Source organism: Oculina patagonica, chromosome 4 (genome assembly GCF_052425735.1).
Source record: "Oculina patagonica isolate OP01 chromosome 4, crgOcupat, whole genome shotgun sequence".
In the NCBI taxonomy this organism is placed as follows: Eukaryota; Metazoa; Cnidaria; class Anthozoa; order Scleractinia; family Oculinidae; genus Oculina; species Oculina patagonica.
The window spans coordinates 12,991,334-13,008,310 of NC_135761.1; the positions used below are offsets into that span (position 1 = coordinate 12,991,334).

A 16,977-nucleotide genomic window follows, 5' to 3' on the forward strand; every position below is an offset into this window, starting at 1 on the left:
CGGGATTGAAACGACACTAAATTAATTTAATTACAAATGGCACTTGCTAACATTCTAGTTCAACATTCAGATGAAATAGTTGAATTACTTTACCTCACGTACATTACATTCAAACAGTGCACTGAAATTGCATAACGTTAAATTAATTAGATATTTTTACGCTACTTGCTACGCTATGCGTGAATCTAAATTTTTCTTTCTTTAACACATAAATTGTATTTTAGGGTGCAACCGCGAGCTATTGCCCTAAATGTGTTTGACAAATGGCACGTAGCATTTCATGGCACCAGAATGGATAGCATCAATGCAATCCTGGAGTGTGGCGATCTTCTTATCCCAGGTATATACTCAGTGCTACCAGGAAAGGAAGTTTATATCCCAAAGCTTTACTAATTTTATAAAGAATGCATATAAATTATATGGGAGCGTGGTGATGCTAAAGGTTACCATGTTTGGCATTGAATCAAGTGTTTCGGGACACGAGGGCAAGCACTGGCTGGCGCCTTTGTACATAGATATTTTATTTTATAAAAAATCTTCAACTAGAGTAAAGTTTCCGTCTATCATATATGGGGCTTCCACTAGTTACAGAACGGCTTTAAGGGAATGGAACGAGTTGCTTTTTATTTAACTCTCTAACTGGCCTTACTAACATGCAGCTATGGTCTAAGACGTTTGCATGTAAATGGTCTTTTCTTTTAATAATGAGCATGGGCCCTGCGCGACCTTAGAGTTACATCCCAACCCTCCTTAGCCAATTTCCACCTCAAATAGTTTGTTGTGTACAGACTGGCGTCCTTGGTGTGTGATTGTTACCTTGCTGAAACGAGTAGCAGCTATTGAACAATCCCCTTTCTTGCGCAAATGTTGGCAAGAAAATCGGCACTCAACGAGCCATTTTGTTAGGATTCGTAACTTTAATTTTTCGTAAACATGAATTTTCCTTCCAGGAAGGTCCCTGCCAAACGTTCCTAGTAAGCAAGTATATATTTCAGAATGTACACCCATTACACTCTCCAACTAACACCTGATGGACGAGTTGTGAAAATGAAATATGGAGTTGTTACCTTTCAACCTAGTAAAATCTCATTTTCTTCTTAGCTACAGAAAGGAAACGGTCACAAGTTTCCCCGTCATGCCAGTAACTTTTTGCGTAACACATTCTTGCGGATTAAGATTTTTAAACAACTAAATTGAAACTCCATGAATTTATTTAGCAATCCACAATTTAGAAAGTCCGCGAGGCACATTTTTCATGTTCTTCTTTTGACTGTTTAGGAGATGTTGCTTTAGGAGGCAGGCAGTTAAGCGAGAAAATAGGACATTTCAATGATGAGAGAAAACCAACAGGATTTGACACAAAGCAGATCTTCGTTTCACCAAGTGTACGCTACGCTGGACACGACGCTTACGCCCAACCCACCAGGTGGTGAAGTGATTTTGATTCTTTGTCACTTTCGTTTTTCGATTACTGCATACCCCCCTGGGGGACACCCCTATAAAAATGACGGGTTTGTTCCTCGGAAAATATCAAAACACCCCTAAAAGATACCAGAACTTATTTTGTGGGCGTGACCAAAATTCGTTTTCAGTCCTTAGACAAACCAATTGCAAAACAGCAAATTAAATGGTACTGGCAAAATGCTAACTGGAAGGCTGTTTCCAAGTAAATAATTCAGAAAAAGGGTGCCGCGACAACGTAAGCGGCGATCACTTTAGGTTGTAGCACCCTAAACGGTACCAATCCACAAAGTTTACCCCCTTAAAGGTACGACGAGCACCCCCGTAATAATTATAAGGATGTCCTCATGGGCTGCGTACATCTATGTATGCGCACGTGCATGCCTGCATGCGCGTGTGTGATGCTGACGAGCTTAACGGTCTTTCTGTCGTGCATGGGCTGCATTGTAAGGCTACGTTCACAAGGGAATGGTTCCCAAGATCTGGTGGAAAAATTTCAGTGACCAGATAATCATTTCGTCCATACGATAAAAATCTTCTGTATGTATCACGTATCTGGTCCATATTTGGACAGTCACAAATTTAACTGAACCAGCCCCATGTAAGAACCGGCTACGCAATTTTGGTTTCAACTACTTACACAATATTTGAAACGCTCTTCCATAATTGATTTTTTTTTTACGAAACACGCCCTTGCTGTATACCTCAACCTCATGAAATTTCTACCTCTCTAAGTACGTACAGCCTGAAAAAGGTACCTTTTTGGCGGAGCCTCCCGGTTTAGTCTACTTTGGGACGTACCCGGGGAGGACGCTGTTAAAAGCCTTGTTTTTTGAAAAGAACGATGTCGTGTATTGTTGACTATTTATTCAGTGGATAGTAGTAAGATACGGCTAGGCATTTTTACTAGCCACTTTCATCCTGCCAAATGTTTCAAAAAATCAAAACTTACTCGTAAAAATACCTAGCTATATATTTTGAAATATATAGCTAGGTATATATATTGAAACATATAACATTAGGTATATATATAGGTATATATATTGAAACATTAGCTATATACATTGAAACATTGTGGGCCTCTCGTGTTATTTTTAGTTTTGAAGACCCTTCTTCAAAGAAGAAATTTGCTGCCAGAACAGTTCTTCAGCTGTGCATCAACCCAGATAGTTATACAGTTGGACCTCAGACAATCGGTGCCACGACGGAAATTGACCCGCATTTTAGCAATGAGGAACTTGAATGGTCTACCAAGCAACGGGGAGCCATTATTTTGTATGGACTCCTTGTTAAACTTGACGAGTGCAAATAACTTGATTTTGTTCTCGTGTAAAAAATAGTAGAGTAAAGTAAAATCAAATCTCTTCACGCAACCTCATGATAATTCGGTGAAGTGCCGATCGTTGCATTCTTTCCACATAAGCGTCCAATAATGTAACGCAATCTTACTTCATTGGCCTCAATTGAATGTTTCGTTTTTCCATGGGAGTTCCGTCATTGATGGTTCGTGCTCTCTGGGGTGAAATAAATTTTTTCACCACCAAAATATTTAAGTGTAACCTTTGATCCTTTTTAGCATTAAGGAGGCTCAAAACAGTTTTCAGTACTTTTAGCTCTTATATACAAATTATGATTATTTTCTTGACGTCACTTGTAACCATAGCAACGGTATAACCAGTTAAAAACAGCCTTTAATTTTAGCTTTAAGCGTTTAAAATTAAAAACGAATCCGGTGATTCCTATTTTTATTAGTCAAAGTTTCCTTTGAATGTTTTCCTACGTGAATGGGTCATTGAAAGATTATGCTTTGAGGCTTCGTAGAACGAATTCTATTCTCTTTTGTCACAAGAGGATAAGTGTAGCTGATCCTCTTTCGATTTGTTTTGTGAATAACCAACCACGTTCCCTGATAGAGAGAGGCCCTGGGAACGAGGTTGGAGAATAATTTGTTTTTGATTGACATGTGCTGAATGGCGTTTTAAAGAACCTTTCTGTCAGCACGTTTACCGTTTAGTGCATTAATCAGTTGTGGTTTAATATTGGAATGGAGTGATCGAGTGAGTGAGTGAGTATTCGAGTGAGTGAAACACGTGACTTCGCGAAGAGCAAAAAGAGAGCTCGTGAGGTAATTAAGGGTGAAAGTGATACAGAAACGTGTTGGGCTGTCCCAAAGATGCTCGAAAACTTTTAAGCAACTTTTCATCTTTCGGGCAACGTTTTGAAATTTCAAGCAACTTTTTGCAATTTTGAGACCGAAGATTTCCGAAGATTGTTCGAGTGCTTTTCGAAGGCCATACGAACGTTTCCGAAGATTATCAAAATTTGCCGAAGATTTCTGAGGAAGCCAGAAAACGCTTCAACTTTCGGATCATTCAGCATTTAAAACTCGTCACTTAACATGACGCCATCGGTATCTTCACGATTGTTCTTTGTGAAAGAAATCCTTGTGATTCAACATTTTTTGGCCTTAAAATGTTGTTTAGATATTTCTGTTGCAGTTACATTGCACGGAAAGTCCTAAGAAATCCTACCTTCAAAGGGAAATTAGCATATATTCAGTTTGCGGAATTTTTAATCGGGCGTGGCCGATTTAAGGTTTACCCTTTGGTCGTCCTAGAGCGTAGTCTCCTGGCGCGGCCAAAAAGACGGGGATAGCTCGGGGTTGCTACAAAACCGCTACGGGTGACGCATACCGCAATGGTTTTCATTTTAGTTTTGACAGGAAATCGTTGCAGGCACACTTGGTCGACTTTTGGGTTAATGTGTAATCAGGTTGTGTTTTTTTGCTTCGGCGGAAGGACAGAGAAAAAAGCTTACGGGGCAAAGTACAGTATGGTGCCCAGTTCTCGGCCACTTTTGACGTAAACTTGTATTTCTTACCTCAGAAGAATCGCAGGAACTTAAAATTTCTCCCAGAGCTAGCTACATTATTCAGCTTTTTGGTGTAAAGCTATCGACCGGTCAAAAATTAATTTGCCCGAGCAATAATAAAAATAAAAGCTCCATTTGTGGGCCCAGTTCTCGGCCACCTTGGCCCAGTTCTCGGCTACTTTTGACGTAAACTTGTATTTCTTACCTCAGAAGAACCGCAGGAACTTGAAATTTCTCCCAGAGCTAGCTACATTATTCAGCTTTTTGGTGTAAAGCTATCGACCGGTCAAAAATTAATTTGCCCGAGCAATAATAAAAATAAAAGCTCCATTTGTGGGCCCAGTTCTCGGCAACCTTGGCCCAGTTCTCGGCCACTAAAAAGCTTGTCCGTAATTATCTGTAAAAAATGCTCAATTAATTTTCACAGTCATAAAATCACTCTGTAAACCTATTTATACTATATCGATCCCAAATTATTTTTATGATGCTTTGTTTTACTTTAGAAAAGAAGGATTTTAACGCGCCTAGTTGCCTATGTGCAGGTTCTGGCAAAACCGCATTGTGTGACCCGTGCATTTAGATGGTTTATTTTGCAGTGAAAAGGTCTTGAAAGATTTAGGTGTTGTAGAAATAATAGACAAGACAAGAGTCAGCTCAAAACTTAGAGATAAGATTGAACTTTATTTTTAAAACATTTATTTCTTTCATTCTGGCAGCAGCAGATGAAATTATATTAAAAACCAAGCGCTAAGCTGTGATAGCGAGCAGGGTGGCCGAGAACTGGCAAATACGCAAACGTCGCAAGAAAAAATTTCGAAGTAAATTAAGACCAAAAAATACAACGGTTCAACGAAAAGTTAACTAAAGCAGAAAGCTGAATTATTCTACGTTTCACATGCCAAAAATTAGCTCGTATGGTGGGGGCTTTTGGATAAAATACGAATTTAACTACATCCATGAATTTGGAGCCGTAAACAAACAACTTTTTTGGGAATGCAAATTCACCTACCTCCGCGTAAACTCGACGTGTGAGCTTTCTATATCGAATTGAACGATCAAACTCAAGATACTTAAAGCACATGAATCAGTCTATCGTTTGAAGGAAATACCTTTTTCTTTTGATTCAACTGGAGTGTGAAAAAACGCGTTAAACACAAAGTGGCCGAGAACTGGGCCCCATACTGTACTGATATTCACCATTGTGAAATTGCACTTACTTTGACAAGTTAAAGTTATTTTTGTAAATGAAAAAGGTAACGTCATTGATGTCACGCAGTGTTTTTTTTTTTTAGCAAACTAGATGGTTTGCTGGTTTCTGACTATGAATGGGGGTGTGATCTTGCGGTATATTTTTTGAGCCTGACTCCGCCGTAAAACTTTTTTTTTATTTAGCAAGAACTGTGTCGATTTTCATTTCTGAACAATTGGTCGTCAAGTCGTTTGTCACAAAGAGTAGAATGTTTGTACAGCATGTTTTGGAATTATTTTAGATTTGGTTAGTAAGACGCTTCTGAAGACCTGAGCAAAACATTGGGAATGTACAGTATTAATAGGAACTTGAATGGAATTTTTCACAAGTTGGATAAAGGTATCAACTGAAAAAAATGGAATTCAAAATGAGAACTTGGATTTTGTTGTAATTAAATTTTATCGCGGATTGGATGCATAATATCACGGCTTTGAAAGTCTTCAAATAATTAGAAAGGTTCCTTTCTTCCTTTTGATTTTATTGTTATTTTCATGTATTGATTATTCGAAAGTGGTTTTCGTTGATACGAAAAAAAAAAACGGGTTTTCACTGAATTGCTTGAAGTATTTTTAGACGTGATAATATTGGCTTAATCAAATTACATTGTGCACGAAATATTTGTTATTCTTTTGTCTTGAAACTTTGAGGAAATTGAAATTTTTGTTTGACAGTAGTGTATGAAAGGCATTTTATAGAACTGAATAAAAAATTAGAAACTTTGATAAAGGTTATTTCAAAGATTTATTTTGCCTGATTTTGAAGGGTTTCAGGAGTTTTAAAGAGTGCTGGTAAACGGCTGTATGTTGTTTGTGATTACGGATCTTATTTAGTTTCGAACGCTCTAATTTTTGAAAGGTTAAAACAGGTTAAAACCGGGCGGTTTCATGAGTTTTTTGGGTAGAAAGGTACGGTGGTGGTCAAAAAAAAATGTTTAGAAAGGAATGACTGTAGTAGCACGTAAGTCGGAGGTTTGCGTGAGTCACGGGGTATAGTATGCGTGAGCTGGATTTCCGGCGTCACAACGGCATGTTTTGTTTACTGAAAGATACACTCGACGTTTAGTTAGCTTAGTCGGCTTGGGAAACTATTTTAAAAATGAATGTTGTAATAGTTAATTAATAGTAATCTAGAATTAACCCACTCTCGATTGGAGTCTGTTCTGGATTCGCGCTACCTTTTCGCCGCGAAGGAATTTTGTAAAATTTCGCTAGTGGAAAGAGGTACTGTAAGAACAGTATCAATAACTCAAAAGGAGGAACTTCTTTGTAGCTCTGAATTAAGACGTATGATAAAATTTTAGAATAAGAAACTTTCGATATATGGTTTTCATATTGTTTTTGTCAATTTCCTTTTGTGGCAGATTTTTTGAGAATCAGCTTTTCTTTCGTGTGATGACAGACACAGGACAGAACGAGAGGTGGATGAGAAAGATGCCGAAGATGAATATATAGGCACCGAAAAACGACAAGAACCGTCAAGGACTTATCTTTAGAGGGCGGGGAGTTTTGGCATACTGTATTTTGAGGACTGGACTGGACTACTAAAACGCGGACTAGTAAAACGCGGAATTGTAAAACGCGGACTAGTATAACGCGGACTAGTAAAACGCGGACTTGTAAAACGCGGACTAGTAAAACGCGGACTTGTAAAAGGCGGACTAGTAAAACGCGGACTAGTAAAACGCGGACTTGTAAAACAAGGACTTGTAAAACGAGGGCTTGTTAAGCACGGACTTGTAGAGCGCGGACTTGTAAAACAAGCGCTTGTAAATCGAATAAAACTAAACGGTTTAGCGAGCGAAACAATTTGTGTTTGAAGCTCTTGTGTGTTTCTTCGACGGCATATTTCTAGCTTTTTTGAGCACTCTATGGTCTGTTTTAGCGTGGAGATGTTTTTGCAGTATAGCACATGTTCGTTCTGCAAACCCCTACTAAAACAACGGGATTGATGCTATGAGTTGTGTGCATATGTTTCTTTCTTTCCACTACTTGACGTCTGTTGAGTGCAGTCGTTTTTATTGCTCGCACGAGGTAGAACGGGGCCCGTCCAGAAATCAACAGTCAATTGTAAATAAAGGTGACGGGCCTACACGACTCCTACGTTCGTGACATTAGAATATTTGCCGTTAAATGTTTAAATTCGGTCTTTCGACCTTATTTGCTTCTGACTTCTTTCTGAGGGTACTGTTTTAATTTGGGGGCAGTATGTGGTAAATAAAGGTGACGGGCCTACACGACTCCTACGTTCGTGACATTAGAACATTTGCCGTTATATGTTCAAATTCGGTCTTTCGACCTTATTTGCTTCTGACTTCTTTCTGAGGTTACTGTTTTTTTGAGACATTATGTATTGAAGAGAGCCGTAAGATGATTGTGGCCAAGGAATTCGAAGTGTCTAGAGGCGTTTTACAAGTCCGCGTTTTACTAGTCCGCGTTTTACTAGTCCAGTCCAGTCTTCAAGTTAAAGACACATCAAGACCACCCCACTGTGAATTGCCATAGCACAGACAAAATTATAGTCAATATCTTATGTGTTTTTAAGAGAATTACATAAGAACCAAGGCATGTCTTGTCTTGCCTTACATTGACATGCAATAATTTGGAAATACTAAGCTCGTAACAGTTTAAGACAGAATCCATCAGGAATTTGAGTAACATTAATTTTAGTTACGCAAAAATTGAGCACCAGAATAATTTAAATCCTTGTGTTCTTTCATACCTCGTTAAAGGCTTGACATGTGATAACACCAACATAACACCAACAACAGTTCTTTATCAGTGGGGATTGAAGAAAAAAATGGAAACATCATCACACAGTTGACCCCCATGCAAAAACACTCCAGGATGTCACGGGGCTGTTTGGTGTCCGTCTGCCAATTTCTAACTTCAAATTCCAATGTTAAATTCACATTAAATTTTCAATATTTCTTAGTTGTCTAAATTTTACTAATTCTTTTAAAAAAACTATCACCTGCCAAACATCCCCAAAAATCACTCAAAAAATTACAAAATACCGCAATACATAGATACATGGGATGAGTGAAGTTTCCTTGGATTCCTTGAAACACCAACAAGATATTTCCGTTTAAGGTGGCTGATAATGGGTTTCAGTATTTCCCAGTCCTTATACTTTGGTTCAGGACTAAAAGCCTTCATCAATTGCTATTACAGTAATGGTATGAAACAAATGTTCAATCATTCATCAACAAGTTGTGATCATTTTCTTGACAATAGTAGTTCCCCGGTAAACAGTTGTAGTACTGTCCCATCAAAGTGCAATGCCTGGAAAATACCGAAAAGCACACGACCTTCAGGTGAAACCGCACCTTACAGTATTACCAATACACTGCACTTTGCTAAGTCTTAAAACTTTACATTGTCTATTCGTCTACTTCAATCGTTTATTTGTATTGTGTGAGATACATTTATAAATTGAAACCATCATGTCATTAAGTAATAATGCAATCTCGACAACGTTCTAGATATTATATTATGCACACTAATACAGCTCATGCAAGCCCTGTGACTTACACAAACACAGTCGGACTGAGTGCTTAACTTAAGTAACTGCTTCGTGGTTTCTGCTGTACTGAACCCTGCCTTTCAAGGCAAAGCGCCCGATTTTAAGCTTCTCAAGCTTCTCAATGTTCTTGTCTTATTTAAAAGTACCGTTTTAAGAAATTTCGAGCATCCTTGAGACAGGCCTAGAAACGTGTATTCTTTCACAAATTTATCTGCAGCCGGTTGGCTTATACATGACCATTTTTTTTACTTGATCCATACTACGAAAGAAGCATAATAATTATAATGAAGGATACAAAATATTCTTCTGTTTCTTTACTTTCCGCAACTACTATAACAACTTTCTATTTAACAATTAGATTATTCGTTCTCAATTGCTACGAGGTGATAGCTGATTAAAGATAAATTTTTCTTCATTTTTTGCTTAAATGTATGTAGAGTTGTAGGTTTTGGAGTGCAGTCCTTTAAGAGTTTTTACTTAAACAATTAGACGACTACTCGCCCTCGTTTCATAGTCTATGAGCGATAGTCAACTCGCGCGCGCGCGCGAGTTGACTATTCGCTCATAGAAAACTCGGGTTTGTAGTCTAACTATTAAACAGTATACGAGTAGCCCAGCGAATTAGATTGTTGCATTTCCATATATCAGTAGAATTATACTAATTATTTCTATTTAGGGCTGCATGGTAACCCTAGATTCGCGATTACTAACTGCGGGTTAGTCAATTATGTGATGTTGAAATCAACATTTATTAAACTGTGTGTGTAAGTGTATATGTGTACAACATATATTTTAGAAATTCAAGGTTCACAATAGTTGACAGAATTTTCACGCGCCTATAAGTTTAGCGACAATGATTATTGTGTAATAAAAAAAAGACCCTTTATGTCTTCATCGACACACCCGCAGAGTAAAAACCTTAAATCTCGTTGAGCGAAGCACATAAAAATCTTTATTTATGTAGAAAGAAATTTATATTTTAAAGGGCAAAAAGCTTTAGCCACGCCCAGATGGGCCTTCTTTGTTGTTTCATTCAAATTTTACGATGGGTATCTCCATCCCTTTTATATGGAAATGTCCCGGCGGCCAGGGTCGTGTCTGGGATTTTCCGTTTCCATGACACAGTTTACGTTGGAATGCATCGTAGTGTGTAAAGTGTTGTGTTTTTTTGAAAAAGTCAAAATGAAAAGCAAAAATAAAAATGAAAATGAAAGTTTATATGCTAAGTGATGACAGAAAATAAAGAAATGAAAATAAAAGCCAAAACCGCAAGCGCATCGTCAATGAAAACAAAAAGCAATTAGCATTGAAAACCAAAGTGACAACGCAAACGCAAATGAAAATAAAAATTAAAATGCAAACGCAAATGAAAATGAAAATTAAAATGGCTTAGCCGCCTCGGTTTCCGTATGATACGTCACGAATCACTCGACTCAAAACACAAAGCTGTCGGCCACTAAGAACGACTGCGTGGGAGGCTTGCCCGAGACTCACTCCTCGAGTTAAGGAATTTCTAGAATCGAGTCAAGTCCATACATGTAGGCATTGCGGACTCACTTTAAGCTAACATTTTAGCCTAAAATAGCTAACGTATTTTAATAACAAACTGGTAAATTCACTCTTAACCGATATGTACTGTTCATTTCACTTCACTGATAGGTGATAACAATGACGGTGAAGGTTGGTTAATGTTGAATTTTTTTATTCAAAAAAAGTTGCAAAAATAAAGTTGTTTCTTACCCTTTCTGCCTCGATATTGCTATAAAAAGGTGCTTATAAAACAAAAAAATACTGCAATAACGTTGTCAGGACGATCACTTGTTGCTACGAACAGAATTATAACAAACGCTTCGATTTCTTTTTAGACTGAGGATTAAGCTTTCTAAAACTGAAATCTATGTAAACCTCGTGATTACGGTATGCCTGCAGGTTTTACGGAAACTATGACTGATATGCCATTAACTACTTTTCAAGTTCAGTAATGATTTCGTCCATGCCTGGTCTCGATCCAGGCGTGGGTTGCAGGCAAGGTCTTATCAGGCGGGTCCGAAACCTTTGGTTTGTCACCCGTCTGACTTGTTCACCACGCCTTTGAGGATCTGGCAATTCCCGGATGTACATTTCACAGAGAAGAACGCCATAACTCTACACGTCAACCTATTAACAGGAAAGAATACTATAATGTTACAACCATTTAGCATGTTGCTGTCAACATTTCATCGCGTTATGACATTCTTCGAGTTTCTTCGTGTAACTTCAGAAGTTTTCATTTACGCTAATGATGGTGATGATAATGGTGATGACAAGTAGTGGACAGTAAGGCCCGCGAGTAAGAACCTAACATTTAAGAACCTGTTAGGCTAAAATTTGAAAATTAGACCCCATTTTTAAAAGAACCTAAAAACAGGTTCTTATTTTCTAAAATTAATTAAAAATGTTTACTTTTGGAAAAATAAGTTTGGGCGAGGCTTTACTTTACGTGGATACAATGTCATGTTCTAAATGATTAGTGCTTCACATTTACATTAACACTTGTGTGGTATGCAAATTTTATACAAATGATACGCCGAATATCACTAAAAGTTCTATTAGCTACAACGTGAATTTTTTCCCACAAAATAAGAACCTATTGAGAACCTAAATAGCCTAAATTTGTGTTAGCTATTATTTATGCAAGAGCCTGTTTAGGCTCACCAAGCGAAATCATCCCCCGGGCAACCCCCGGGCATTTGACCGCAACTGAGGCCCAGATAGTGGGGAATTTGATCGAACAGAAGCCCGGATGGTCGGGCATTTGACCGTTGACAAAATGTGTCATAAACTATAGAACGCTAGCAAACTCAAGCGCGTGAAGTCAGTATTTGGTTATGTTAATGTAAAGAACCAAGTTTCAACGTACATATATCTATCTTTTCCTATTGAAATTGGCTGACGAATAGGGCAGGAGTGTCCGTTTAGACCAAGTGTTAACGAGAAGGTAAAACGACCGCAATTCAACGAGAAAACCGACTCACAATGACATTTCAGCCCCGACTGGTGGGGCATTTGACCATCAATCCACGCCACTTTTCTTGGGACACTCATCGTTTTTGGCACTTCGGAAGAGGAAAAAAATCAATAATTACCCCCCCCCCCCCCCCCGCCCCATTACAATGTTGTGTACCTTGAAAAACCAATGCCTACCGTTGCTGTCTGTTTTGCAACATTGGTTTCGGGGGGAGTGGGTTCTCCATTTCTGAGAAATCGTGACGAAATGTCACGTTATACTTGCTGAAATGGGTGTCCCAAGTCTTTATGGCGCGGATTGTCTGGATGGTCAGTGCATACACCTCAAAAATAGTTGCATTAGGCCGATCAAAATGAAACTTGGCCTAAGTATTTATCTTAAGTACCTAAACCAATGAGCGGAAATAGAAGGTCATGTGACCACCTTGTGACGTAGACGGACAAAAACTTAATCGTCACATGGACGAGCCTGTTCTGCAGTCAAATGCCTTATTTTTATAGAATTAAACATTCTTATTCATCCGAATTCGTTACCAAACTTTAGACGGTCATTTGGGTCGAAATATAACAGTTTTATGCTTTTCTTCGCCCTACTGTGATTTTGGGTTAAAAAAACAATGGTATTTGTACATTTTTGGTGTGAAATTTTGTGATGGTGTCACGCTTCACCAATGGTTCACCATTGCAAATGACGTCACTATGACGTCAGCATTGCAGTTATCTGTCATTTTGATAGCAGCATTCGACTCAGCGTCCAAAATTACTTAGTATACAATCCTTTGGCCCTACGTTGAGCCTTATGTTGGCGAATTATAGACGGTTCACCATGGTGAACCTCTTATTAATTGAAGAAAATTAATTATTTTCCTTTTATAATAATGGTTCACCATGGTGAACCATTGATGTTTCGGCGTAAAAAGGGCTACGATAGGGCAACAAAGATGGTATTCTAGGTAATTTCATGCGCTGAGTCCAATGCTACTGTCAAAACGATCGATAACTGCAATCCTGACGTCATTATGACGTCATTTTCAATGGTGAACCACATGATTCACCATGGTGAAGCGATATTTAGCTTTTCAAATGAGCTTTAAACTTGTTGTAAAAGTGAGAATTGGTACAGGAGTACATTTATAACACAATTAAACGACAATTGACATAGAAAAGCTTCATGTTGCTGACAAATTGAACTTTGTTGTGTTGTTCTGGCTGTGATATGCTTTATGGAGTGTTATATTCGGCCGACTTGATATAAAACCAGGATTTTCCTTAATTTCAAAACATGAAATAACGTTACCAAATAAGATTGGGATCTTGTAGAAGCTTCTGTTTTAATGAGCAACCGATAAGGATAGCACATGCACAGTTTGGGAGGAAATAAGTAAATTCCCCTAGTTTCCTTGATTTCACCTTCGGACAATCCACGCCACTTTTCTTGGGACACTCGTCGTTTTTGGCACTTCGGAAGAGGAAAAAAATCAATAATTACCCCCCCCCCCCCCCCCCCCGCCCCATTACAATGTTGTGTACCTTGAAAAACCAATGCCTACCGTTGCTGTCTGTTTTGCAACATTGGTTTCGGGGGGAGTGGGTTCTCCATTTCTGAGAAATCGTGACGAAATGTCACGTTATACTTGCTGAAATGGGTGTCCCAAGTCTTTATGGCGCGGATTGATGCAATTGGCCCCCCATAGTGGGGAATTTGATCAGACATTTTGAAAAAAGTCAAATGGCCGGGGGTTTGCCCGGGGGGATGATCTCGCTTGGAATTGACTGATACATTACTCGCGACGGTTTTTTTTCTATAATTGAACCGAGTGGAGTACAATTCAGGATGTAATTAGTAGACTACGAGCAGTCCCTATTTTTTCGCAGAGTCCGTCGAGCTTGAAGCGAAATTTTTTTTCGAAGAGTCCCCCGCGCGTTCATTTTTTTTTCGCTTCAAACTCGACGGACTCTTCGAAAAACATTTCGCTTCAAGCTCGACGGACTCTGCGAAAAAATAAGGACTCCTCGTAGTCTATGTAATTAGTATAGGTAATCACATGATTTTTCTCGTACAATTTGGGATAAATCAGCACTAGTAAATTTTTCAAAGCCTAACCAAATTGCACGAGCCCGTAGGGCAAGTGCAATTTGTAGACTTTGAAAAAATTTACGAGTGCTGATTTATCCCAAATTGTACGAGAAAAATCATGTGATTACTTATTAATGATACACATACAAAAGATTTCACTTGAAGTGGATGACAAACAAAACGTGTTCAATGGCTTACCTTTCCGATTCGTTCTTAAACATAACGGAGTTGCCGGGCTTTGTAAAATCCAGATACCGCTAGGGAATTCTAAATCTCTGTGTCATGCATTATCAGGTGCTTTTATCCTTATTCAGTTGTATTGGTTTGGGCTGAAATGTCCAACTTCAATTCACGCTTGTAATCTTTCTTCTTTACGAGCCGTCGCGTAAGAAAATCCACGATTGGTAGCTTTCAGTAGTTTCGTAAAGCCTCTCTTGTGCTGTACAAACGTCCAATTCCTAATACTTTGGTTTATATACTTATAACTTTCTTTAAATCGGTCAAACTTTTTATGAATCGTTATGTTTTGCTCGATTTTTGCTCCCTCAAACACTCCGACATCGGCCGCCATTTTGTTTTGGCGCGCTTTCCGACTTTCCTGTCAATCAATTTAATTTCAACTTTCTGCACTCAATTTCAACTTTTTGCACTCAATTTCAACTTTCTGCACTGTTTGGCATTAATTGACGTGCTCTCAGCCAATGAGCATACACAAATTTTTGTATGTATATTATTAAGCGAGTAATTTCGAAATCGGCTGAGCGCGCAGCTCTTGGTCAATTTCAAAATAACTCCTTGAATTTGAAAGTACTCCCCAAATTGTACGGCGGCAGATTCACGTGAGATGTATCGATAAACAAGAGACAAGTCGTGAACTGAACTCGCCATCTTGAAGGAGGGTCCTGAAGGGGGGTACCAAATCCCATTTCCCAGCCTATTTTTTGTCCAAATCCCATTTCCCAGCCTATTTTTGGCCCAAATCCCATTTCCCAGCCTATTTTTTGTCCAAATCCCATTCCCAGAAGTAAAATTCCCAGTGTATGGAAAACCGGACTTAAGCATAATATATTTGTTGTTTTGATTGTCCTAAATGTAGTCCACTCCCTGAACTCTTCCTTCGCTGAACCCAGGTACAGCCGTACAGGCGTCGTTGAGCGAGTCCAGAAATATTGACCTGCATGCGCATTCTCAGAAATTGCAAGACTTGTTGAATAACAAGGATTTCTTTAACTCGGAAAAATCGTGAAAATATTAGTGACGTCATGTTTGCTGACGAGTTTTAATGCAAAATGAGCCGAAAGTTGAAATGTCTTCAGATACTCCTCGAAAGTCTTCGGCAAACTTCGTTAATCTTCGGAAACGTTCGTATTGCCTTTAAACAACACTCGGATAATCTTCGGAGATCTTCGGTTGCTCGATAGGAAAAACGTTGCTCGAAGGGGATCATGAAAAGTTGCCAAAAAGTTGCCGAGCAACTTGTGGAAAGCCCTACACTCGTGCAGTGTAGTGGTTTCGTTTCAGAGTTAATTTTCAGCGTTTTAACTGTCTATACCGGACTTTAAGAATATTATAGAGCGTAAAATATGCAGGTTTAGTCACGTACTGACATGCTTCCCATTCCCATTTTTTGTTTCCGAATCCCAGTCCCAGTTACCTAAATCCCATTTTCCCAGTGAAAATAAACGCAAATCCCAGTCAAAATAGGCAAATCCCAGTTCCCATTTTACCCCTTCAGGACCCTCTTGAAGAAGCCGTGAAAGAAAACTTTGACGAGTATAGATAAGAATTAGCTACTGACCTTACAGCTGATAATATGATCCTGGGCTTCACTTATGGCCTCAGGTGCGCAGTAAATCGGAGCTCCAGGATCGTCTCTCGTGCATTGCCGTACGAAATTAGCAGTGCCATAATCCGACACTTTGCCTCTCCATTGTTGACCCTGTCGCCATAGCAAAATATTAGCACTGCTGATGTCACGGTGAATAATTGGATCAGGTTTGTTTTGGTGAAGGTAGTTTAGTGCTTGAGCTACATCCAGCGAAATAAAGGAAATTTCCCTTTCAGTCAGTGGTCGCTCTCCATATAATGATCTCAAGCTACGATCCATGAGCTCCGTTACTATCAATGGCATTGCGTCCCTTGTTGCTCCAATGAACTGCAACAAGCAAGGATGGCGGCATCTAGAAGCAATTCCTACTTCACGCTCAAGAATTGTTCTGGTGTGAGGAGAGAGAAGGGTTTCATAGATTTGTTTTACAGCAACATTACAGCGACGAAATTTGCCTCGAACAACTCTCCCCCATGCACCTGTCCCAAGTAATTGATCTGCCATGAGCATTAATTCATTTCGATTTATTTCCCAGTCATGTTGAATTTCGAGTCTATTCTCCAGCTCACTGGAGTGAGTTCGGGCTCTCACCGTGCCCAGTTGTCTTTGTAGATCATCAACTCGTTGGTCTCTTTCTGTCAATTGTCTTTCTAGCTCAGTAATCTGAGTAATTTGTCCGTCTCTCGCTGTCAGTTGTCCTCTGAGGTCACGAATTTGTTGTTCCTTCGCTTCCTGTGAAGTCTCATGTTCTCTTACTATCTCTTCTATTTGCTCATTCACTAACTGTTGTTGATTTCTCAGCCTTGTAATAACTTGATCTTTTTCTGTTAATTGACGTTGTAAGACAGCGATTTGTCGTCTTTGGTTTCTAAAAAGAAGGTTACTCACGTGCTGTCCCATCTCTTTCCTCCTCCTCCTCCTCCTCCTCCTCCTCCTCCTCCTCCTCATCCTCCTTCTCCTCCT

At 39.1% G+C, this 16,977-nt stretch overlaps 2 protein-coding genes across 2 annotated transcripts in view; one reads left to right on the forward strand and one right to left on the reverse strand.

The window, feature by feature from the left end:
• LOC144651479 (uncharacterized) overlaps positions 1-16,977 on the forward strand; it is a 111,557-nt gene that overhangs the window by 14,669 nt on the left and 79,911 nt on the right. Inside the window, exons 13-15 of the mRNA XM_078511421.1 lie at positions 225-340; positions 1,279-1,426; positions 2,560-2,810. Coding sequence (XP_078367547.1) covers positions 225-340; positions 1,279-1,426; positions 2,560-2,773 — 478 coding nt within the window. The 3' untranslated portion in view covers positions 2,774-2,810. The remainder of the gene's footprint in view (positions 1-224; positions 341-1,278; positions 1,427-2,559; positions 2,811-16,977) is intronic.
• Positions 10,978-16,591, reverse strand: LOC144651547 (dual specificity protein kinase shkB-like). Its single transcript, XM_078511513.1, has 2 exons — positions 15,985-16,591; positions 10,978-11,260 (listed from the first exon to the last, which is right to left on the reverse strand). The coding sequence occupies exons 1-2, from the start codon at positions 16,522-16,524 to the stop codon at positions 11,249-11,251; spliced, it is 552 nt and encodes a 183-aa protein (XP_078367639.1). The 5' UTR covers positions 16,525-16,591; the 3' UTR covers positions 10,978-11,248.